The sequence below is a fragment of the Dendrobates tinctorius genome, unplaced genomic scaffold (assembly GCF_039654945.1).
Source record: "Dendrobates tinctorius isolate UK_male_01 unplaced genomic scaffold, ASM3965494v1 ptg000084l, whole genome shotgun sequence".
Taxonomy (NCBI): Eukaryota; Metazoa; Chordata; class Amphibia; order Anura; family Dendrobatidae; genus Dendrobates; species Dendrobates tinctorius.
The window spans coordinates 38,911,201-38,937,844 of NW_027361752.1; the positions used below are offsets into that span (position 1 = coordinate 38,911,201).

General features: G+C 48.5%; 1 protein-coding gene across 1 annotated transcript in view; it reads left to right on the forward strand.

The window, feature by feature from the left end:
• Positions 1-26,644, forward strand: part of URB1 (URB1 ribosome biogenesis homolog) — a 142,661-nt gene that overhangs the window by 99,606 nt on the left and 16,411 nt on the right. The window contains exons 26-29 of the mRNA XM_073584550.1: positions 5,187-5,380; positions 9,902-10,012; positions 10,098-10,161; positions 12,655-12,823. Of these exons, the coding sequence (XP_073440651.1) occupies positions 5,187-5,380; positions 9,902-10,012; positions 10,098-10,161; positions 12,655-12,823 (538 nt within the window). The remainder of the gene's footprint in view (positions 1-5,186; positions 5,381-9,901; positions 10,013-10,097; positions 10,162-12,654; positions 12,824-26,644) is intronic.

Consider the following 26,644-nt stretch of genomic DNA (forward strand, 5'->3'; position numbering starts at 1 on the left):
CGTGCCGCGGGTAGGCCAAAAATTTAGTCCCCGGCTTTTCCGACCTACTAGGCCGCAATTTGAATAGCGCCGCCTACGCTAACGTCGCCGCCCTCTCCTCTTGGCGCCTCTCTTTCCTTACGAGATGCGCAATCCTAATCTTGGGGGCCATGTCTTTTACCTCTGCCTGCTCTGGACACGAGCTGTGAGGCGCACACTCTGATGGATACCGCTATTCCTCCCGGGGGACACAGCACAGGACTGTGGGTAAGCTGCATCTGCCCTCAGATTAAAGCTTAACCCCTTCCCGGCACATACCCTGCAGCTGCAGACAGACTCTGCCGTTAACCCTTTCAGGAGCGCTATGTCTCAATATAAGGAGGCTAAACGGGCTGCTAAGAAGCACACTGCGTTTTTTACCGTGTGTACCACTTGCAAGTCTGCCTTACCCAGTGCACAGACTAATCCGTTATGCACGGACTGCGACCCGGCCTGCGCTCAAACGCTGCTGACGGGCTTCCTGCATTTAGTACCCCTGAGTGGGCTGCGTCCCTGTCACGGTCGGTGGAGTCTCTGACCCAGGCTGTATTCTCCCTCCGGGAGGACTCGTTAAGTCAGAAAGCGTCCTTACCTCCCGAGGAGGGCTCTGGCGCCGTCCGGGAGCCGACCACCAGCAGGGGCCGTAATCATTCAAGAGATGGTAAGGTCTCTAGAAAGCGGACCCATGATGCGTCCCCTAGTCCCATTCGCACCTCAGCATTGGCGACTCCTGTCTCTCGCTCTCCCTCTCCTGAGGTTCACAGCGAGCACGACTCTGAATTCGAATCTGACACGTCAGCCCCTTAGAATCCCCCAACTGATCAAGAGTCGCTTGATTCTCTTATAGAATCAGTCAACAGGATTCTGAAGTTGGATGAGGAAAATATTCCCGCTCCAGCACACCCTATCTCATTTATGAAAACCTAGCGTGTGCGCAGGTTATTTACCAGCCATCCGGAGTTTAAGGAAATTGTCCAGAAACATAGGGATCGGCCACATAAGCGGTTCACAGGGCAAAAGTCTACAGAGGCTAAATACCCTTTTGAGCCAGACCTAATGAAGGATTGGTTACAGTCCCCTCTGGTGGACCCTCCTGTAAGCTCTCCTAGGCATTGCTTTGGGGGAGTATCCGTTTCTGAGGGCTCCTCAGTGAGAAACCCCTCCAATCGTCAAATTGACTACCTTGCCCGCTCAGTTTTTGAAGCTTCAGGAGCGGCGCTTTTTCCATCTTTCGCGGTAATTTGGGTCACTAAGGCAATGGCCGCTTGGGCAGAAGTCTTGATTACTTCCTTCCAGGGCTCCAATCTTCCTCCGGAGGCAACCACTGTCGCCAGGCAGATAATTCACGCAGCGGACTTTGTAGTAGACGCTTCTTTTGATGCCGCCAATTGGGCGGCTCAAACTGCCTCTAATGCGATCTCCATTAGAGAAGCCCTATGGCTCCGCGGCTTGCGGGCGGATGCCACATCTAAAAGATCGTTGACTTCTCTCCCCTTTCAAACGGGTCGTCTTTTTGGATAGAAACTGGACCAGCTCATTTCTGATACTACCGGAGGAAAAAGTAAATTTCTTCCTCAACAAAAGGCTGTTCGGCCGTTTCGCAACCAACAGCCGACGCGTTTTCGATCTTTAAACAACAATTCTGGTTGGCCCTCCTCTACCTTCTCTTCCGTATCAGGTTGGTCCCCGTACGGAGACAGATGCTCCCAGGTCTCATACAGACCTATCCGCTCTTGGAAACCCAGGCCTAGGGCATCTGGATCTAGGGGAGCCAGATCTCATAGATCTTCTACCTAATGACTTGTTGCTGTATCCGGCGAACACCGACAAAGTAGGCGATCGCCTACTTTCCTTCAGCCACACCTGGCTCGCAGTCGTGCACAAGAAGTGGGTCAGGGAGCTGATGTCCTCCGGATACAAGATAGAATTTTCTTCTCCCCCTCCAACTCGGTTTTCCCTTCCTCTCCCCCCCAAGAAAAAGACAAGAGCCTTCCTTCGGGCTGTTCAGGCTCTGCTAAGGGACGGAGTCATCATTCCGGTCCCTCATCACAAAAGGTTCAGGGGATTTTATTCAAACCTTTTTGTGGTTCCAAAAAAGGACGAGACGATGCGGCCCATTCTGGATCTCAAACTGTTAAATCAGTTTGTCAAGGTACAGTGATTCCGAATGGAATCTCTCTGATCAGTTGTCGCTTCCATGGAAAAAGGAGAGTTCCTAGCATCCATCGACATCAAAGACGCTTACCTTCACATTCCGATCTGCCCGTTCCACCAGCAGTTCCTGCGTTTTACAATTCACGAGGGACACTTCCAGTTCGTTGCCTTGCTCTTCGGACTCGCCACTGCCCCCAGGGTCTTTACCAAGGTCAAGGCGGCTGTCATGGCCATTCTCCACTCTCGGGGAGTAGTGGTGTTACCGTATCTGGATGACCTGCTCATCCAGGGTCCGTCCCTTCCTGCCTGCGAGGAATCCGTGGATATAACAGTAAATACACTTTCTCCCCTAGGGTGGAAGATAAACTTTGAAAAGTCTTTCCCAAATCCGGCTCATCAGATTTCCTTTTTAGGAATGATCTTGGACACTTCCCGCGGGTTGGTCATTCTCCCTCCAGAAAAGACCCAAGCCTTACAACAGGCAGCGCGGACTCTTTCCCGACCAGTTTCTCACTCCATTCGGTTCAGCATGAGAGCTCTCGGACAGATGGTGGCTGCGATGGAAGCAGTTCCATTTGCACAGTTCCATCTCCGTCCCTTACAACATGCGTTGCTGTTAGCTTGGGACAAGAACCCGTTCTCCCTGGACCGTCGGATCCTTCTGTCCCTGCGGGTCAGGCAAGCCCTCAGGTGGTGGACACTGAGGTCCTCCCTGAATGAAGGGAGGTTTTTTCTCCCAGTAAGATGGTCAGTAGTAACCACCGACGCAAGTCTTCTGGGCTGGGGTGCGGTCTTTTGTCACCACACGGCACAGGGTCGTTGGTCAACCCGAGAGTCCCATCTCCCCATCAATATTTTGGAGATACGAGCGATCAGATTAGCTCTACGGAGTTTCCACCATCTCTTCGCAGGTCACCCCATCAGGATCCAATCCGACAATGCCACGGCTGTAGCGTATATCAACAGCCAGGGAGGTACCCGGAGCAGGATGGCCATGCACAAAGTGAGTCACATCCTCCTTTGGGCCGAGAACAAACAATTCATCCATCTCCGCAATCCACATCCCGGGCGTAGAAAATTGGGCAGCAGATTTTCTCAGTCGCCAAGGCATTGCCTCGGGGGAGTGGTCTCTTCATCCGGAAGTCTTTCAACAGGTTTGTCTTCGTTGGGGGACTCCGGATGTGGATCTCATGGCCTCGAGACGAAACTACAAGGTTCCTCGGTTCATTGCGCGATCCATGCGCCATCAGAGCGGACGCCCTAGTTCTGCCATGGCACCGGTTCCTGCTCCCGTACATCTTTCCCCCCTCTTCCCTTGCTTCCAAGGGTCATCAAGAAGATCAGAGTGGAGGAAGTACCAGTGATCCTAGTCGCGCCAGATTGGCCACGCTGAACATGGTACTCAGAACTAATACAACTAGTCGCCGACGTCCCCTGACGACTTCCAGATCACAAGGATCTACTCTCAGAGGGCCCGATTTACCACCAGAACTCCAGGGCCCTGTCTTTGACGGCGTGGCCGTTGAATCCTGGATTTTAGCACAGGCTGGGTTCTCTCACAACGTAATTTAGACCATGATTAGTGCTAGGAAGCCTGTGTCCATGCGCATCTATCACCGCACCTGGAAAACCTTCTTTTCGTGGTGCAAGGATCATGGTCGATCCTCTCTGGTGTATTCCATTCCGGCCATATTGGAGTTCCTTCAATCCGGATTAAAGTCAGGCCTCGCGCTTAGCTCGCTCAAGGGCCAAATTTCGGCCTTGTCAGTGCTTTTCCAACGCAAGATGGCCACCAAACTTCAGGTCAAGACGGTCATTCAGGGAGTTTCCCATGTGGCGCCTCCTTATAGAAGGCCATTGGAATCATGGGACCTTAACCTGGTTCTCGGGGCCTTACAGAAGGCTCCTGTCAAACCGCTGCAGGACGTTTCACTGACCGTCCTCTCTTGGAACGTGGTCTTTCTAGTGGCAATTACGTCAAATAGACGAGTTTCAGAATTGGCGGCCCTGTCCTGCCGTCTTCCGTTCCTGAATTTTCATCAGGACAAGGCAGTTCTCAGGACATCCCCGTCCTTCCTGCCCAAGGTCGTCTCCTCTTTCCATCTCAACGAGGAAATCGTTTTGCCTTCCTTTTGTCCGGCGCCAGTCCATCGCATTGAGAAGGCCCTCCACACCTTGGATGTGGTTAAGGCTCTGAGACGGTACATCTCGCGGGCGGCTCCCTTCCGCAAGTCAGATGCCCTGTTCATACTTCCAGAGGGGCATAGGAAAGGTCTAGCCGTTTCAAAAGCAACGCTAACCAGGTGGATTCGTTTGGCGATTCAGGAATCCTACCGTGTCAGGAACGCGCCTGTCCCAGCGGGGATAAAGGCGTACTCTACCCGTTCTGTGGGCGCCTCTTGGGCCATTTGGCACCAGGCCTCGGCAGAACAGCACTGCAAGGCTGCGACTTGGTCCAGTCTGCATACTTTTACAAGGCATTACCAAATTAATTCTCGGGTCTCTGCGCATGCAGCTTCCGGCACATGCACCCTGCAATCGGCAGTACCTCAGTCTTGACTCAGTGGTACATGGGGTATTAGCAGGTGCATGCTCCCCATCCAGGGACTGCTTTAGGACTTCCCACTGTCTCTGTGTCCCCAATGAGGCGTAGGAGAAATAGGGATTTTTCTTCGAGCCATTCATTGGGGGACACAGCACCCACCCTGTTTAGCCTATTTTTCTTTCCCCAGTAAAATTAATGATCTCATTCAATACTGCAACTGGCCCCCCCCCCCCCCCCCCCCAAAAAAAAAAAAAACAAACAAAAAACCAAGGGCACTCAATATGGTTATGTCGACTTAGGGTTTAAATAAAATGATGTCTATTGATGTCTCCAAAAATAATTAAAGGAATTGTCCATCCTTAAAAATAAAAAAAAGCAGAATTCTACCCTGTCTGTGTTATATGAATAGTTTGGGGTCCACTTTTCTAAAAGTTTTTACATTTTTTTTTAATTTCGTCCTTTCTTTTAGGTTTCGCTATCAGGACTGTGCTTTTCTGGAAGCTTTACGTGCTGGGGTCGAGCAGTGGTACAGCCCCGACAGCCCCTGTACCGAGGGCCTGGTGCAGTTACCGGTCGTTCACATGATGGTGACACAACATTCCCTGTTTCTGCCAAGTTTCCTCCGCTCCAGAGACGAGGAAAGCGGCAGCAGCGCCATTCGAGGTTCAGACTTTTACTATCTGCGTTACATTATAAGTGGTATAGCGCATGGATTACTACTCTCATCCTCCATCCCGTGCAGAGGGGTTCTATGAATTTAGGAACTTGGATGCAATTTATTTTTGGTGCTTTAGAAAATATTATATACGAGCTGCTAGAATGAGTCTCGCGAGCTGAGGTGTATGCAGGGAAAACATTAGGAAAAAAAATGTATGCATTGTTATACCACAGTAAAACCTGCGGGGGCACCAAAGAGCAAATTCTTGTGTTGCGCACGACCCCTACAAGCCTGATATCATCGCAGCGCTCTCTTAAAGGGGCTTTTCCGGGATGATTTTTTTTTTTTTTTTTTTTTTTACGCCGGCCTATGGGAGCAAGAATTTGGTTCGGCCCCCCCCCCCCCAAGTACATATGCGACTTGCACAGTTAGTCATGTACCCACGAGCTGCTCTCCCTAATGCTCTCAATGTTCAGTAAAAAACTGAAAACAGGAAGAGAAGCTCGTTGTCACAGGACCATAAGTATGAATATCGCATAGTGAGTGAAGTGTCCATGTGATGACTACTGGAACCTGCATCGCTGAATCCTGACATTGCAGCTTCTGAATTCTCACAACCAATGCACTGCACACTTTTAGGATTCTCCCTTGCCGATATACAGTCATGTCAGCACAAGTATGTGATTTATATACTTCTGGCCACATTCCGACTAGACGTGCCCGGCCCCGCTCCGTTCATTTTCATTGAGTGAGGCCACACATGTCTAGTCAGCATGTGACTGCATGTATGTAAATTACCGGCACGAGAGAATCCTGACAGCGTTCAGTGAGCACTGTGAGAATTCAGAAGTCTGCAGTCACATAGAATTCCGTACAAACCTGGAGAACCCCTTTAATGCTCCTAACAAATGAAAACATGAGAATTAGTCAGTGTCACAAATAACATTTACACCCAGGTACCTTATAGATCATGTCGTCTCTGCAGTCGTTCTCCTTTTCTTCTTCTTGTCCAGAACCCATGATGAGTTTTCTCATCCACATCTCGTCTCTGCAGACTTCCATCTTCTCCGGTCTTCTGCAGCAAATCCCCACACGATGCCCTTAAAGATAGAAGTGTCATTATAATGCTCCCAAATAAAAATATCTGCAATATACTGTGGCCTCACACTATTCCCCTCCCTCCTCATACTGTCTCCTCATATATTTACCCCCTCACTCTCTATACTGTCTGCTCACACATATCCCCGACTCCCCATACTGTGTCCACATACATTCACCCGTTCGCACCCCTTACTGTCTGCACCCATCCCCCATACTGTTTCCTCATACTCTTCATTTTGTGTCCTCAAATCTCCCCACACACATTAAATATCATCCCCACTCCAAATCCCCCATCCCTAATCCCCCACACACATTAAGTACCCCCCATCTCCACTCAATAACCCCTCATCCCTACTCCCAAATCTCCCCACACATTATGTACCCCCACTCCAAATCTCCCCACACATTATGTACCCCCACTCCAAATCCCCCCACACATTAACCCCCATCTCCACTCATTAACCCCCATCTCCACTCATTAACCCCCATCTCCACTCATTAATCCCCCATCTCCACTCATTAATCCCCCATCTCCACTCATTAACCCCCCCACTCATTAACCCCCATCCAACCCCCATCTCCACTCATTAACCCCCACACTCATTAACCCCATCTCCACTCATTAACCCCCAATCATTAACCCCATCCCCACTCATTAACCCCCATCCCCACTCATTAATCCCCCATCTCCACTCATTAATCCCCCATCTCCACTCATTAATCCCCCATCTCCACTCATTAATCCCCCATCTCCACTCATTAATCCCCCATCTCCATTCATTAACCCCCCCACTCATTAACCCCCATCCAACCCCCATCTCCACTCATTAACCCCATCTCCACTCATTAACCCCCCAATCATTAACCCCCATCCCCACATTAACCCCCATCTCCACTCATTAACCCCCATCACCACATTAATCCCATCTCCACTCATTAACCCCCATCCCCACATTAACCCCCATCTCCACTCATTAACCCCCATCCCCACATTAATCCCATCTCCACTCATTAACCCCCATCCCCACATTAATCCCATCTCCACACATTAACCCCCATCTCCACATTAATCCCATCTCCACACATTAACCCCCATCTCCACATTAATCCCATCTCCACTCATTAACCCCCATCACCACATTAATCCCATCTCCACTCATTAACCCCCATCCCCACATTAATCCCATCTCCACTCATTAATCCCCATCCCCACATTAATCCCATCTCCACACATTAACCCCCATCTCCACACATTAACCCCCCACTCATTAACCCCCATCCCCACATTAATCCCATCTCCACACATTAACCCCCATCTCCACACATTAACCCCCCACTCATTAACCCCCATCCCCACACATTAACCCCCATCCCCACATTAATCCCATCTCCACTCATTAACCCCCATCTCCACTCATTAACCCCCACACATTAACCCCCATCTCCACCCATTAACCCCCATCTCCACCCATTAACCCCCCACTCATTAACCCCCATCTCCACTCATTAACCCCCATCTCCACATTAAGCCCCATATCCACTCATTAACCCCCATCCCCACATTAACCCCCATCTCCACTCGTGAACACCCCCCCATCTCCCATCTTCGGTGGTTCTTCATCTCCAGAATGGAGCACACTTACCACCAGCGTTCGCTCTGGGCGCCGGGAGTGACGTCAGCAGCGTGATCACATGACCTGATCACGCTGCTGACGTCGCTCTGACCCGGCGTTCAGAGCTTCAATTGTACTGGCGTCTGTATAGACGCCAGTATAATTGCTGTCTGGGAGTCGGCGCGGCCTCCTTCTCTGCGTCGGCTGTCAGCTTGACAGCCGACACAGAGAACCGCCGACTCCCAGGACTGGTAGTGGCAGAACGCAGCCGCCAGGGGAGAGACACTGCCGACCGCTGCATTAGGCGGCCGGGCGGCCCAACTGCGCCCCCCTGCTGCCTGCACCCGGGGCAACTGCCCCGGCTGCCCCCCCTGGATACGCCTCTGCCTTGTCCTTCTGTCCCAGTCCGTGGCTGAGATGCATTGAACGTTATTTTGACTATAGAGTATTAAAAACAAAATGGTGCAAAGTTTTTAATGAAACCCAATTGCAACAAATATTTTTAGCCGAAAAACATTTAATAAATGACCAAAGAAGGTGTCCTTAACTTTTAATATTTACATCGCTTTGGATTCCTTCAAAGCTGATACTAAATATGTATGGTTTGTACGTAAAGGGAAGTTATTGTTATCAGGCTTTGATGTTAAAAGTATTTAAAAAAAAAAAAAAATTGCAATTTTTTTTTTTCTAATCCATACCAGACTCTATCTTAAGCATAAACATTAGAAATCTTTGTTGTCACGCTGACCACTGCGGCTATTTTAGACAATACTCACAATGAGCAGACTATAGCCCTATCTTTTGTATTGAAGCATCTAGTGAGCGTGTGCATAGGTCATTATGAAGGAAGAGGAGGTGAGCTGTGCCATCACCTTTTGTGAATGGGTGGATCCTGGGTAATCTACTGTATATAGAGGTGTTATCAGTCATTGTACTGGAGGAGGAGGTGAGCTGTGACATCACCTATTGTGACTGGGTGGATCCTGTGTAATCTACAGTATATAGAGGTGTTATCAGTCATTGTACAGGAGGAGGAGGTGAGCTGCGACATCACCTATTGTGAATGGTGGATCCTGTGTAATCTACTGTATATAGAGGTGTTATCAATCAGTCATTGTACAGGAGGAGGTGAGCTGTGACATCACCTATTGTGAATGGTGGATCCTGTGTTATCTACTGTATGTAGAGGTGTTATCAGTCATTGTAATCTTCCTCTGATAAAGAAAACTGCTGGAAACTTCCTGAAAGGAGAAGCGCAAGTCTAAAATAACCCCAGTGGCCAGTGTGTGAAAACGGGAAGATTACATTTTTTTTTTTAATGAATATGAAAAAAAAAAATACATGTAACACAATAACCTAATTTAAGCAATAGGTAATTTTCCTACTATAGCTTCATTTTGAGACGTAGGTGTCTATACAACATCTGACTGTTGTGGTACCTAGGGGTTGTAGTATTCACCCTTATTACGCTGCAGTGAAGCAGTGGTATATAGCGTAACGGCTCTGTGTATACTCAGTTTATGGAGCCTAAATATCTACAAATCCTTCTTGGAGTTTCTGCTTAGTTTCCACTCCAACAACTCAGCAAAAGACTGTTCACATGGCCCTAGAGGGCCCGTTCTATGCACGGCATCATTACAGCCTCCTATGTCCTTATCCCGGAGGGATAACAGGAAAGCGCAAAAATGGCAAATAGCCTTGTCATGACTCGGTTGTCAGCACTGAGCGCGGAGAATATGGCCTTCATATAACATGGCGTGCAATCCTGACCTCTGCTGCTACATTGAACCCAATGTGTTTTTTGCCTTGCAGAAAGCTTGACTGATCTATTGAGAAGCATCGTCGCTAATTGTCCATCTGTGTGCGACAAAAACCATTTTGCAGCCTTGCTTGGGGCTTATGGAGCCACCCTCAGTGTCACAGGTATAGCCCAAATGTGACTGCTCGTGGTGGTTATATAGATGTTTGATACAGTATGTCAGTGTGAAATTATATTGTTTTTTCCTAGATCAGAAAATCCTGTTCCTGCTACGCGCCTATGAGCAGAATAATCTAAGCCTCACTGACTTCAGGTAATGCACCAAAATGTATAAAATAATGTTCTGCATGCCGCCACCAGAGGGAGCTTTCTGCGGACTGTCGGGAGCCTGTCGCTGCATGGACAGCAGCAATCAGAGCCTGGCCGCGCGGCTGCAGTGTTCGGAGAAAATATGGGCCCTGATTCATCATTTTTAATTTCTTGAAGTCACTTTTTTTTTGTCTTGCATTTGCTTACCTTTTTTTGCACCAAATTCTTCAAAACGGCGCACTCGGTTCAGAAATTTGCAGCAAAATCAATAATGCTTTCTAGCAATAAAAGTTGGCAAAACTTTTTACGAAAACCAGTTTTGTAAAGTCGCACGGTTTTCTAACCATGCAGCAAATTCAAAACCTTTTTCTGTCGGGGGGGGGGGGGGAGAGGGTTTTGTCTGTAGATTTGGAGTGAGATGTGCCGAAAATATACTCGTTTGGTAGAAGGCGCATTTCACAAATCTGCTTACAACATCTTTTTTTTTTTTTAAATTCGTTCATTAAACCTTAGGACACAAAGAATGTACAACATACACAATGGCTTATGATAACAAGCATTATACATAGCACACATGTTCCCGTCCATTGTAAAATATAATGCAGAGAAATTGCACTCTCTTATAAACAACGTAGTATGTACATATCCTTCCAAGCATACATAAAAGATGATTGCCTATACATTTTCCAGCATGGATGTCAATCCAATTTCACAAACCTTGTCATACCACTCAGAAATAAAGTCTAACTAAAATTCCTAACCTACAACTACCACTACATCAACTGGTGTCTACTATTTCCGCAGCCTGGTCTCCTATATCGTGTTATGTCGTGTGTGATGTCTCAGCCTTGCAAAGTGAGGTGAGAGGAATTCCACCTCTCCCAAATCTTTTCAAATTTACCCGGGCATCCCCCTATTTTGGTATAACGTGCGCTCATATGGAACAATCAAATTTACCAACTCAATCCGGAATCTAAGGGAAGGACATGAGCCCCCCATCCACCGCAATGCCAGCACCTTCCGTGCCATAAACAGCGTCTCACGCAGGAAGACCCCAGTATAGCGATCCCAAGTCTCCTCCTCCCATACCCCAAACAAGCAGACCAATGGCTCTAGAGGGACAGGGGCCTGCACCAGGGATGTCAGTAGTACAGTCACCCTCTTTCCAGTAATGTAGGATAATGGGACCCTGCCACACCATATGGATAATATCAGCATCTGGCGAGTGACATCGCATACATTCTGACAATTGAAGCCGACCCATCCTAAAAAGTCGCACCGGAATCAAATACGATTGATTTATTATATATAATTGTATCATTCTGTTATTAATAGATGGTGACACTCCGGTCGGAGATTCCAGAATCTCCTCCCACTCCTCTCTTTGCGTATTAGGGATGAGTCGTTCCCACTTCCTATCAATAGCGCTTATGGCCGATTTCTGCCCCTACTGACAGCATTTATGTGTACAAAGAGGATATGAGACCCTGGGGACCCTGCGAATTAAGGATTCCTATCAGAGGTAAAGATGAAATAGTACGGTCCACACCCACATGCGTCATATGTGATTGAAGAGCCGATCTCAACTGCAAATAACGAAAAAATTGAGATCTCGGAATATCATGTGTGACCTGTAATTGTTCAAAAGATTTTAAGATCACTTGGTCATACAAGTCTCCCACTGAAGAGACGCCATACTGAATCCAAAAAGCATTGGATGGGTGACCCAGCAACCCCGGGAAATAGCTATTATTCCACAGGGGCATTTCAGCTATAAGATCTTTAAACCCAATTACTTTCTTGATTTGTCTCCATGTTAATCGTGCCAGCCGGAGCAGGGGCAGCAGACGTGGGACATTAGTTTTCTCCAACTCCAGGAAACCTAATGGGCAATCCACTTGTGCAGCGCGGAGCAAGTGACTTTCAGAATTGGGGAGACAATTACCCGGCATCCATTTACTTAAAGCTTTAGCCTGCCCAGCTAAGTAGTATAGGAAAAAATCTGGCAACGCCGCCCCGCCTCCCTTCTTTGGTCTTTATAAAATGGACAGTTTTGCTTACAACATCTTGATAAGCAAAGCTGTCAAGGAAAAAAAGAGATGCAAAACGTATAGAAAATAAGTTGATTAAAAAAAAGAAAAAATTATTCCAGAAATGTGGAGAAATGGAAATGATGATGAATCGGGGCATAGTTTGAAAAATTGTCCGGGAACTAGGGAATGGGTCTGACTAGTCTGATGACTTGGCCCTGCACCAGTGATTGACAGGTCTCTCCTTTTTGGGAGCGAACTGTCAATCTCTGGATAGTGAAGTCGGCAGTAGAAGTCATCGGACTAGTCAGATCTTTCCCTACAGAGAAGTTTTAAATTATATTTTCGCATGTTGTCCATGGTTTGGGCAGCATGAATCTAGTGACGGGTTCCCTTTTAATTTAGTGACAGATTTTGGCTTTGGAATAAATAGTACCAGACCTCATCGCCCTTTTCTATCCTTGTAGGTTGCTGTTGTGGGGCCCCGCTGCGGTGGAGCATCACAAAACCCGGAAGAGCTTGGGAAAATCCTTATGGCAGCAGCCGAGCATGGAGGAAATTCTCACCTTGTTAGACAGAGAAAAGATGATGAAAACTATCCTAAACTTTCCACTGCACCGGAAACTGACCGCAGAGGTACTGCTCTTGGTATTTTCGTTTTTGAGTTTTTGTTTTTTGCTCCCCTTCTTCCCAGAGCCATAACATTTGTATTTTCCATCAATATGGCTACGTGAGGGCTTGTTTTTTGTGGGATGAGTTGTACTTTTGAACGACACCATTGGTTTTAACATATCGTGCACTAGAAAACGGGAAAAAAAAAATTCTTGTGCGGTGAAATTACAAAAGAAAGTGTAATCCCACAGTTGATTTTTGTTTTGCTTTTTTACTATATTGACTAAATGCTAAAACTGACCTGCCATTATGATTCTCCAGGTCACCACACATGTCTAGGTTCTTTTTTATTTAAGTGGTGAAAAAAAAAATTCCAAAGTTAAAAAAAAAATTGTGCCGTTTTCCGATACCCGTAGCGTCTACATTTGTCCTTCGCCTCATTGGGGGACACAGGACCATGGGTGTATGCTGCTGCCACTAGGAGGCTAACACTAAGTGAATACAAAAAAAGTTAGCTCCTCCTCTGCAGTATACACCCCACCGCTGGCTCCAGTTTGAACCAGTTTTTAGCTTAGTGTCAGTAGGATGTGGACACGGGTCTCTCTTGAGACCCATATCTACCTAATGTGCGTCGTTTCTTTTCAGGTTCCGGAGGGATACAGTGTGAATAGTCACTACTGAACTCCCACGCAGAGACTGAGTACGGAGTGTACTGCCACCCCGTATCTTCATATGTCTGTTTGGCAGGACCCTAACACAGAAGCGTGTTTAGGTGATCCAGATCCGGTCCTGCCTCCGTCCCCCTACCCACTCGCCCACCAGAGCCTGTCGGTTTGAGGAGACGCGGACATGCCGCAACTGATTTCGGACGTCCGATCTTCATGCATGAGGAGGTACTCTCCCCCCTCCCCCCCCAGATACTGAAGGACCCTCTCAGGAAAAGCGAGTTAAGAAGATCAGCGATGAAGATCCGATCCCCCTGCAATGTGCAAGCCATGCCTGAGCCTTTTTTAGGGGCGACAGGTCCCTTCAGAGCACCGTTCTCCCCGCACCAGTAACAGATGTAAACATGGAAGGTCGCCTCCATGTACCCCCTTCTAAGCCTGGTTTACAGCTGGAGAACAGCCCTGTCTTATCCTAGGACATTGAATCCCTTGGAAGTACAGAGGTCCTCATGTTGTCCGTGCGGCCTCCACTGAATCGCCACTGACTAAACAGCAGCGACGAATGAAGGGCGGACAGTGCCTCTACCTCCCAGTCAAAGGGATGATGGATTGAGGGTTCCCCTGCACCATCCATAATCCAGCTGACCTGAAGACGGGAGTGCTCCTCAGCAGGGCTGTGGAGTCGGAGTCAGTGCTCATTTTGGTGGAGTCGGTATAAAATGGACCGACTCCGACTCCTAAAATATATAATAAATTGGGTACAGTAGTTCAATGCAGAATGTGCTGAATATTTTTTCATAGGAATTTGGGAAAGTTATGAAATGTCCTATAAATGGCTGTTCTATTCCTGATCTAAGGCTACATTCACACACAGCGTTTTTCCTGCGTTTTTTGAGGATACGTTTTTCAGCTGCAAAAGCAGATCAGCTTTTTAAAAAACCGCATCACCTGAAAGGTTTTTGAGCTCATAGATAATGTTTTCAATAGCAAAAGCAGATTAGAAATCTGCTCTATAAATCTATCTATCCATCCATCTATCTATATCTATCTATCTATAAATTTATTCAATTCTGTCGATCCATATCTTATCTGTACCAAAAAGAATGAAAGCCGGGTAGCACACAGTCTAACACGCCTTTTCTCCTACGCCTCATTGGGGGACACAGAGACCGTCGGTGTTATGCTGCTGGCCACTAGGAGGACACTAAGTAAACCAGAAAAAAAGTTATCACCTCCCCTGCAGTATACACCCTCTCGCTGGCTGAGATTCTCCAGTTCTTACTTAGTGTCTGTAGGAGGCACTTGGGTCTGGTTTCAGACCCCACCGTTTTTATGTTATTTTTGAATTCTCTGTAAATTTTTATTTTTTTAATTAACGGAGTGAAGGGGGCGACGGTTCCTTTCTACGGCCCGCTCTCCCCAGAACCAACAACAGGCAAGCACGTGGAGTAACCCTTCACGTACACTTTCCTGCGACGAATGGGGCTGATTCCTCTGACGATGGTTCCCTTATGGTCGGTACTCCACGGATATGAGGGCAAGCGCAACAGGACGTAGCACAGGAGTGCATGGAGCAGACCTGAACAGCGCTTTTTCGGATGCCCTGAATCAGCCCCAGAGCTCTCCGTCCCCCTACCCAGAGGGTGGATCGATTGAGCAATACGCCCCTGTAAAACCTCCTCCAGCTCTGCTACATCGCCTGGAGGATGAGACTGAAAGACCCTGGAACAGCGACGACCTGACTGAGCACAGGAGTGGAGGTATGGGGTCGGGTCCTTGTCCCCGGGAGAAGCACTGACTTGCGGCGATACACTGGCGCCCGCTCGCGGCCCCCCCCCCGCCAGGCGCTTACCGCGGAGAGGCCAGTAATTTAGCCCCCGGCTTTTTCAGCCTGCTAGGCCACAATTTAAATAGCGCCGCCCTCGATAGCGCTGCCCCCTCCCCGGCGCCTACAGCGCGTAGGCCAAAAATTATGTCCCCGGCCTTTCCAGCCTACTAGGCCGCAATTTGAATAGCGCCGCCTGCGCTATCGTCACCGCCCCCCTCCTCTTGGCGCCTCTCATTTCAAACAAGACGTGCAATTCTAATCTCGGGGGCCATGTTTGTTACCTCTGCTGCAGTTAACCCTTTCAGGAGCAGACGAATTCTGGGTGACGCCACAGGGCCACCGTTTTCCTCCCAGGGGCCATAACACAGGACTGTGTGTAAGCTGCATCTGCCCTCAGATTAAAGCTTAACCCCTTCCCGGCACATTCCCTGCAGCTGCAGTCAGACTCTGCCGTTAACCCTTTCTGGAGCGCTGTGCCTCACTCACAGGAGGCTAAACAAGCCGCTAAGAAGCACACTGCGCTTTTCTACAGTGTGTACTACCTGCAAGTCTGCTTTACCACAGCGAGCATGACTCTCCAGTGCTCAAGCTAATCTGTTATGCACGGACCGCGACCCGGCCTGTGCCCGAACCGTGCCCCGACCTGCGCTTCAACGCCCCTTGCAGCCGCTGCTGACGGGCCTCCTGCGTCTGTTACCCCCGAGTGGGCTGCGCCCCTGTCACGGTCGGTGGAGCCTCTGACCAAGGCTATATTCCCCCTCCGGGAGGACTCTCTCTGCCAAGGCGGGCTCATGGCGCGTCCCCTAGTCACGTTCGCTCCTCAGGATCAATGACTCCTGTCTCTCACTCGCCCTCTCCTGAGGTTCACAGCGAGCATAAGTCTGATTTTGTATCTGTCACGTCAGCCCCTCAGAATCCCCCAACTGATCAAGAGTCGCTTGATTCTCTTATAGAATCAGTCAACAGGATTCTGAGGTTGAATGAGGAAAATATTCCCGCTCCAGCACTCCTCATTTAAGGAATAAGCGTGTGCGCTGGTTATTTATCAGCCGTCCCGTATCATAGGGCTCAGCCATAAGTGGTTCACTGGGCAAAAGTTTACTCTGGCTAAATACCCGCTTGATCCAGACCTAATGAAGGATCGATTACAGATCCCTCTGGTGAACCCTCCTGTACCGCGTCTTGGTTCCACAACGCTCCTATCTGTTTCTGGGGGTTTCTCGGTCAGAAACCCCTCCAATCATCAAATTGACTACCTTGCCCGTTCAATTTTTTGGAAGCTTCAGGAGCAGCGTTTGTTCCATCCTTCGCCACAGTTTAGGTCACTAAGGCATGGCCGCTTGGGCAGAAGTCCTGATTACTGCCTTCAGGGCACCAATCTTCCTCCGGATGCAACCTCTGTCGCCAGCCAGATGATTCACGCAGTGAACTTTGTAGTAGACGCTTCTTTTCAGGCCGCCAATTGCGCGGCTCATACTGCCGCTAACACGATCTCCATTAGAAGAGCCCCAGGGCTCCGCGGATGCCACATCTAAAAGTTTGTTGACTTCTCCCCCCCTTTTCAAGCGGGTCATCTTTTTGGAGAGAGACTGGACCAGCTCATTTCTGATACTACCGGGGGAGAAGACAAGTAAATTCCTTCCTTAACAAAGGGCTGTTCGGCCATTTTCGCTCCAACAGCCGACGGGTTTCGATTTTCTCCCAACAATTCCAGTTGGTCCTCCTCTACCTTCTTTTTTGGATCAGGTCTGTGCCCGGGCAGAGACAGTGGCTCCCAGATCTCATACAGATCTAACCGTTCTTGAAAACCCAGGCCTAGGGCTTCTGGATCTATGGGAGCCAGATCTCATGGATCTACCTAATGACGACAAATGGGTCAGGAAGCTGGTATTCTTCGGATATAATATACAATTTCTTCCCCCCCTCCAACTTGAGTTTTCCTTTCCTCTTCCTCCAAAAAAAGACAAGAGCCTTCCTTCGGGGCTGTTCAGGCTCTTCTAAGGGACGGAGTCATCATTCCGGTCCCCCTTCATGAAGGGTTCAGGAGATTTTATTCAGTCCTTTTGTGGTTCTAAAAGAGGACGGGTCCATGCGACCCATCTGTGGCTCAATAGTTAATCACCTTGTCACGGTACGGCGATTCCAAATGGAAACTCTCCGATCAGTTGTCGCTTCCATGGAAAAGGGACAGTTCCTAGCATCCATCGACGTCAAGAACGCTTGCCTTCAAATTCCGATCTGCCCGTCCCTCCAGTAGTTCCTGCGCTTTGCAACTCACGAGGAACACTTCCAGTTCGTGGCCTTGCCCTTCAGACTTTCCACCGCTATCTGGATGACCTGCTCATCAAGGGTCCGTCCCTTCGAGTCTGCAAGGTATCTGTGGATAACAGTAAATACTCTTTCCCGCCTAGGGCGGAAGATAGACTGCGAAACGTCTCTCCCAGGACCGGCTCACACTTCCCGCGGAATCACCACTCTCCCTCCAGGAGAGACCCAAGCCTTACAACAAGCAGAGCGGCCTCTTTCTCGACCAGTTTCTCTCTCCATTCGTTTCAGCATGAGAGTTCTTGGAAGGATGGTGGCAGCGATGGAAGCAGTTCCATTTGCGCAGTTCCATTTGCACAGTTCCACCTCCGTCCCTTACATCATGCATTGCTGTTAGCTTGGGACGAGAACCCGTTCTCCCTGGACCATCGGATTCCTCCGTCTCTGCGGGACAGGCAAGCCCTCAGGGAATAGACACCGAGGTCCTCCCTGAATCAAAGGAGGTCTTTACCCACAGTAAGATGGTTGGTAGTAACCTCCGACGCAAGTCTCCTCAGTTGGGGTGCGGTCCCTCGTCACCTCACAGCACAAGGTCAATGGTGAACCCGAGAGTCACGTCTTCCCATTAACTTTGGGAGATAAGAACAATCATATTAGCTCTAAGGAGTTTCCACCATCTCTTCACAGGTCTCCCCATCAGGTCTCAATCCGACAACGCCATGGCTGTAGCGTATATCAAGTGTCAGGGAGGTTTTCGGGGCAGGATGGCCATGCACGAAGTGAGTTTCATCTTCCATAGGGCGGAGACCAACCATTCGCCCATCATAGCAAGCCACATCCCAGGCTTGGAAAATTAGAAGATAGATTTTCTCGGTCACCAAGGCATTGCCTCGGGGAGGTGGTCTCTTCATCCGGAACTCTTTCAGCAGACTTGTCATCGTTGGAGGACTCCGGATGTGGATCTCATGGCCTCAAGACTAAACAACAAGGTTCCTCGGTTCATTTTCCGATCGCGCGATCCTTGCGCCATCGGAGCGGACGCTCTAGTTCCGCCATATCTCCGGTTCTGGCTCCTGTATATCTCCCCCCCCTCTTACTTGTTTCTGAGGGTCATCAAGAGGATCAGAGCGGAGGTAGTGCCAGTGATCCTAGTCGCGCCAGACTGGCCGCGCTGAGCATGGTATGCAGAACTAATACAACTAGTCGCTGTCGTCTCCTGGCGACTTTCATATCATATGGGTCTACTCTCGCAGGGCCCGATTTACCACCAGAACTCTGGGGTCCTGTCTTTGATGGCGTGACCGTTGAATCCTGGTTTTTAGCTCAGGCTGGTTTCCCTCACGACGTGATTTCCACCATGATTAGTACCAGGAAGCCTATGTCCATTCGCATCTATCACCGCACCTAGACAACCTTCCTTTTTTTGTGGTGCAAGGTTCATGGTCGATCACCTCCAGTATTTTCCATTCTGGCCATAGTGGAATTCCTTCAATCCGGATTAATATCAGGCCTTGCACTTAGCTCGCTCAATGGCAAAATTTCGGCCTTGTCAGTGCTTTTCCAACACAAATTTGCCACCAAGCTTCAGCTCAAGACGTTCATTCAGGGAGTTTCCCATGTGGCAACTCCTTATAGAAGACCATTTGACTCATGGGGCCTTAACCCGGTTCTCGGGGCCTTTCAGGAGGTTCCTTTTCGAACTGCTGCAGGACATGTCACTGACCGTCCTCTCTTGGAAGGTGGTCTCTCTAGTGGCAACTACGTCAATCAGACGAGTTTCGGAATTGGCAGCCCTTTCCTGCCATTCTCCATTTCTGAATTTTCATCAGGAAAAGGTAGTTCTCAGGATGTTCCCGTCCTTTCTGGACAAGGTCCTCTCCTCTTGCCATCTTAACGGGGAAATTGTTTTGCCTTGCCTTTGTTCCGGCGCCAGTCCATCGCATTGAGAAGGCCCTCCACACCCTGGATGTGGTTAGGGCGCTGAGACGGTACATCTCGCAGATGGCTCCTTTCCACAAGTCAGATGCCTAGCCAGGTTGATTCGCTTGGCGATTCAGGTATCCTACCGTGCCAGGAACGCGCCTGTCCCAGCGGGGATTAAGGCGCGCTCTGCCCGGTCAGTGAGCGCCTCTTCGATCTTTCGGCACCAGACCTCGGCAGAACAGGTCTGCAAGGCTGCGACTTCATCCAGTCTGCATACTTTTGCAAAAAGTTACCAAATTCATTCTCAGGCCTCTCCGCAAGGCTGCGACTTGATCCAGCTTGCGTACATTTACAAACATTGCCTAATTCATTCTCAGGCTTCTGCGGATGCAGCTCTCGGCAGACGCTGCCTACAATTGGCAGAACCACGGTGTTCACTCAGTGGTACATGGGGTATTAGCATATGTATTCTCCCCACCCAGGGACTGCTTTAGGACGTCCCATGGTCTTTGTGTCCTCCAATGAGGCGTAGGAGAAATAGGGATTTTTGTGTACTCACCGTAAAATCCTTTTCTCCGAGCCAATCATTGGGGGACACAGCACCCACCCTTTTTAGCCTATTGACTCACTGTAGCATTCTTAGGCATTGATATTGTTATGGTTATTGTTAACTGTTTATGCTCCTACTGCTTTTTTTCACCAAACTGGAGAATCTCAGCCAGCGAGAGGGTGTATACTGCAGGGGAGGAGCTAACTTTTTTTCTGGTTTACTTAGTGTCCTCCTAGTGGCCAGCAGCATAACACCCACGATTTCTGTGTCCCCCAATGATTGGCTCGGAGAAAAGGATTTTACGGTGAGTACACAAAAATCCCTTTTTTTTTTTTAGCACCAGTCAGGTACACCTCATAGCTGCCCAAAAGGACGCCCAGGACAGGCATTGCTCGTCTTCAGTAACACATCAACATCATTTGATAGTTGGAATAAATAGACTGCATTCATCACCACATCATCTTAAGGTGCAGGCTTTATTTTCAAATGTAGGGGTGTGCAGTATGAGGTTCTGCAGCAGCTGAGGTGTGCAGTATGAGGTTCTGCAGCAGCTGAGGTGTGCAGTATGAGGTTCTGCGGAACAGTATGAGGTTTTGACCCCCCCCAGGTTTGATCCTGGCTTCGCCCATGGTGTGAATGTAGCCTGAGGCTTTGTCTTAGCTGAGATAAGTCATAGTGTTTATATATATATATACACACACAGTACAGACCAAAAGTTTGGGCACACCTCATTCAAAGGGTTTTCATGACTATGAAAATTGTAGATTCACTCTGGAGGCATCAAAACTATGAATTAACACATGTGGAATTATATAATTAGCAAAAAAGTGTGAAACAACTGAAAGTACTGTATGTCTTATATTCTAGGTTCTTCAAAGTAGCCACCTCTTGCTTTGATTACTGCTTTGCACACTCTTGGCATTCTCTTGATGTTTTGATGCCTTCAGAGTGAATCTACAATTTTCATAGTCATGAAAATAAAGAAAACTCTTTGAATGAGAAGGTGTGTCCAAACTTTTGGTCTTTACTGTATATATGTAATCGATATTACATAGTGTATCACATATTTACATTTTATTACAGTTTTTTGTGTTCTAAAGTTGTATTCCAATAAATATATCTTATGTTCTATCTAAATATCTTGATTATTGTATCATAAAAATGATTAAATGTCTGATGTTCACATTGTACTACAATAAATTTTTCACTTAAATATAAGCAATATATGTGGGAGTCGAAGTCGGTGTAAGGGAAATTGAGTCGGAGTCGGAGTCGCAGGTTTGGCTTCCCAACTCCACAGCCCTGCTTCTCAGTCCAGGTCCTGCGTCAGTCTCCAGACCGAGACGCACACCACCAGTAAGTGTGGGCCCGAAACGTGGTATAGCAGACGCAGCGGCTCTGGCGGTGGAGTCCGGCACCAGCCGAGGAAGCGCTTGGGCTACGGACCACCCGTGTGCTCTCTAGCGGGCATGGGAAAAATTTGGGACCCGGCTTGGGCCTACTTTATAAAACTCTGGCCCCTGTCATGACGCCGCGGTGGTGCTTCGCCCCTTTTCCGAAGTTTGTGGCGTCAACTCCGCCCTTCTCTGCGTGCATCTCGTTCCCTGCGAGACTTCCTCCGACAAGTCTCGGCGGCCATCTTACTCTGCCGGCCACATCCAGGGGGAAATAGCTCTGTGACCGCCTACCAAGTCTCCTTGGCGCTGAAACACAGTCATCCGCGGCAGCTCCTTGCCGGGATGTGCACCGTGCTGAATGAATCCAGGTAAAGTTCCGGCCGCCCACAAAATTTAAAATTTAGGCTCCGGCTTGGGCTTTTTCACGGAGACTCTGCCTACTGGAAGACATCACGCCTGGATCTCCGCCCCCATTCGGGCGCTTCTCGCTCTCTGCGAGACTTCATGCCTTTGCAATCCCGGGGGCCATCTTTGTCCACCCGGATGTCTCTCTCTATCATGCTCTCTTGGATAAATGCCCTTGGCAGAGCTATACAGACCAGTGGAGCTGGAAAATCAGATTACTTTGACTGGAAATTATTTGGGGCACGCTTCTCTTGACGCAGCTTCTAACGCTATCCCTATCAAGAGATCCCTTTGGCTCGGGCATTGGCGAGCACACTCTGCTGCCAAAAAGGTTCTAGCTTCTCTGCTTTCTCAGAGCGGCTGTCTATTCGAAGAGAGGCCAGATCACCTTATCAATGACGTCACAGGGGAGAAAAATTCTTTCCCCAGCACATAGTCAGTCTACCCCCCCGGTTTCCAACAGGACAACCAGCCAGGTAGAAGCCAGCCAAAACAATCCACTCCTAAGGGATCCAGGTCCCATTGATTTTCGTCTCAATGACTTATGACCTTATCCGGTCAACACCAGCAATGTAAGTGGTCACCTGCCTTTGTTTCATCAAGTCTGGCTCCCTGTCGTGTACGATGAATCGGACTGGGACCTGGTGTTTTCAAAATATATATGATACTTCCCTTCTCTATCGTGAAAATGAAGGATTCCAGGTGTGATACTCAAACCTGCCGTTTTCCCAAAATAGGGACGGGTCACCGCTGTCCATCCTGTCCTGAGATCGGCTCTTCAGGACGGAGTCCTTCTGTACTGTCATAAACCCTAGAATGAAGGGCCAGTGACTAACATCCATCGACAGCCGGGATGCTCGTCTTCAGGTCCCTATTTTCCCTCACCAGAAGTTCCTGTGGTTCGCAGTTCGCAAGGAACACTTCCAAATCACAGCATTGCCCTTCAGTCTCTCCACCGCTCCCAGAAGTGCTCACAAAGGTCATGTCATGTCCATGATGCACTCTCGGGACATGGTCGCGTTGCCATACTTAGACATCTTTATAATCAAAGCCAAACCTGCGCGGAGCGCGTGTGTATCCCTTTAGAGAGGACACTGGGGAAAATGGTGGCAGCGATGGAAACTGTTCCTTCACCCAGCTACATCTCAGTCCTCCGCAGCATGTGTTTCTGGCAGCTTCTGATAGGAGTCAGTTTTCCTCTCGTCTGGCGCTGCCGCTTGCCCCGCGGGTCAAACAAGCGCTCAGGTAGTGGTAGTTTAGAGTCTTCCAGCAGCCAGGGGAGATCCTTTCTCCCGGTCCATTGGCTAGTGGTCACTACCGATGCCAGCCTTCTCGCTTTGAGAGCTATTTTTGGTCACCACACTGCCCTAGAGAGTCGGACGTTCTCCTTATCCCTACGGCGGTTCCATAATCTAACATGGGTCGCCCCATCTGAATTCAATTAGACAACACCACGGCCGTGGCATACATCAATCACCATGGGGTCACTCGCAGCAGGGCAGCAATGCGCGAAACGCTTCACATCTCCACTGGAGGAACCGCTCTGTCTTTTCAGCAGACCACATTCCGGACTCTGAAATCTGGGCGACAGTCTCCCTCAGCCGCCACGGTCTCTCCTTGAGAGAGTGTTCTCTTAACCCGGGGGTCTTACAGCAGATCTATACATCACTGGGGGACCCCAAGTGTGGATTAGATGACTTCAGGATTACGCGCCAAAGCTCCCGAGTACATTGCTTGGTCTCTGGATCCAGAGGTTTTTGGAGCGGATGCACTGGGTTTCGTCTTTCATTCGTATTTCCCACACTGCCGTTTCCTCTGAAGGTCATCAGGAAGATCAAAGCAGAAACGGTTTCCAGGGATCCTACTGTCAGATTGGCCACAACTTGTCACCAAGATCCCCTGGCGACTACCTGATCGATCAGGTCTTCTCTCTCAGGTTACGATTTGCCAACAGAATTCAGGGGCCCCGGGTTTAACGGTTTGACCTTTCAATCTTGGGTCCTAACCCAGGCTAGGCTCTCCCTTCACGTGGTTTGATCATGGGTGGCGCCCGGAAGCCGGCTTCAGAGTGCTTCTATCAACACACCTGGGAAAACTTTTCGGAGAATGCAGAGACCGCACATCCTATCCTCATCTTCTCCATTACTACCACTTTGGAGTTCCTCCAAGTCGGACTGGAATTAGGCCTGATGCTTAGCTTCTTCAGAGGTCAGGTCTCGGCTTTATAGGTTTTATTCCACTGTAGGATTGTTTCCAATCTGCCAGTGGCTACTTTCATTCGGGGGTGTCTCACTTGGTTCCCCCTATAGGATGCCGTTGGATGTGCGGGACCTTAACCTGGTCCTCAGTATCCTTCAGGAAGACCTCTTTCCTAATCTTCCACCAGGACAAGGTGGATTTCAGGCCGTCCCCTGTTTTCTTGACCAATGGGGGTCTCTTTCTTCCACCTCAATGAGGATATTGTTCTGCCTTGGTTTGGTACGGGCATCACTACATCGTATTGTAAGGCTTTTCACGCTCTACATAGGACAAGGACTCTCAGAAGGTTCCTCTAATGGACGGTGTCCTTCTGTAAGCCGAACGCATTGTTCGTGCTTCCTGAGACTCAGGATGTGCTTAGTTGCGTTGAAGTTATAGCCAGGTGGATTCTTCAGTAATTCACGAATTCTACCATATCTGAGGCAAACCTATCCCAGCAGGGATTAGGGCACACTCCACTCGGTTGGTGGATGTTGCGTGGGTCATTCGGCTCCAGGCGTCGGCGAAACATTTTGGCAAAGCTGTGACTGCGTCCTTCCATGGATGCGGGTCGGAGCAGTTCCATCCCTCTGGTCGGTTAATATGTGGGGTTTGTTTTGTCTTATTGTTCCCCACCCAGGGACTGCTTTAGGACATCCCATGGTCCTGTGTCCCCCAAAGAGGTGAAGGAGAAAAAGGGATTTTTGTGTACTCACTGTAAAATCATTTTCTCCGAGCCACTCATTGGGGGACACAGCAACCCACCCTTTTGATCTGACGGCTATGTTTGTACTCTGGTTTGACATTTTGTACCTGTATTTGATAATTATGATCTCCTACTGCTTTGTCACTGAACTGGTTCAAGCTGGAGCCAGCGGTGGGTGTATACTGCAGAGGAGGAGCTAACTTTTTTGTATTCACTTAGTGTCAGCAGCATACACCCATGGTCCTGTGTCCTCCAATAAGTGGCTTGGAAAAAGGATTTTACAGTGAGTACACAAAAATCCCTTTTTTCATGATCTCGGGTCGGGTGAGGGCTCATTTTTTGCGTGCCAAGCTGAAATTTTTAATGATGCTATTTTGGTGCAGATACGATCTTTTGATCGCCCGTTATTGCATTTTAATGCAATGTAACGGAAGCCAAAAAAACGTAATTCTGGCGTTTTGACTTTTTTCTCGCTACGCCGTTTAGCGATCGGTTAATTCTATTTTTATATTGATCGGCTGATTCTGAACTCGGCGATACCAAATATGTGTATGTTTGATATCTTTTAATTAATATATTTTGAAAGGGGGGCGATTTTAACTTTTTATATTTTTTTTATATTTTTAAAACCTTTTTTTTTTTTTTTTACTTCTGGCATGCTTTAATAGTCTCCATGGGAGACTAGAAGCTGCTGTAACCTGACCACCTTTGCTACATACAGACGATGATCAGATTATGCCAACCCAGCGGTGACCCACGATCATGTGACGGGGGGTCGCCAATGGGTGGATTTCCGACGCTTTTGCCGGAAGTTTCGTGTTAAGTGCCGCTGTCAGAGTTTGACAGCGGCATTTAACGGGTTAATAGCCGTGGGTGGATCGCGATTCCACCCCCGCGGCTGTAACAGGCACATGTCAGCTGTTCAAAACAGCTGACATTTTCCGGGAAAGATGTGGGCTCCGCACCGGAGACCACATCAAAACGAGGGTGTCCGACATCGGAGTATTATTACCCCCGATGTCAGAAAGGGGTTATAAAAGGACTCTAGTGAACATGTGCTGTTTAAAGTAAAACAATTTTTCATGTTTTTAGAGGGTAGCTGTAGTTTCAAGCAACTTTTCAGAAATCTTTGGGCGTACATAACACTACTTCTGCCCTTTTCTATGCCTTTTTATTTTTACCATGCATTTTTACCAGCTTTCCCCCTCTGCATGCTCTCACTCTTTAGTCGGTTTCACATATCAGTGCACGGACTGACAAAAAGTCTCATGACCCGAACTCAACAGCCTCATATATACCTATGAGGCTCCCATGTTGGGGTCAGGAGACCCACTGCCAGACTGTGCATTGCAGATCCAAGTACAGATCGTGAAACAAGAATTAATTTGCTATTGACTCTGAGCTGAAGGGAAAAGACTAGCTGATATGATGTCTCTCGTACACTGCACAGCACACAGAGAGGGATTCCTGCTCTTTGTTCTGTAGCATACAGATAAAAACAACAGCATGGAGGATATTATATAGCAGTACTTGGCAGTTCTTAGCAGTGTTGATGTGAATCCAGCTCTGGAGTAAGGTAGAATTATTGTACTGTACTTTGTAACAAGTCTTTTGAAAACTGACGTATTATTCCCTGAATCATGCTACAGTGCAGTCAGTTACTGCCCTATGAATGTGAATTTTTTTCCTTTTCAAACCGTATTCTATGCAGTATGTAAACTATGAGGCAGGTCAGTGAGGGATCAGTGACCTGTCAGCAGTCTTCATTATGAATACCTAAGCAGAGAACCACATGAAGACCCCACCACAGGCCGCCCCGGAGCACGGGCATATCATTAACTAACTGAAAGTTACAAATATTATGCAAC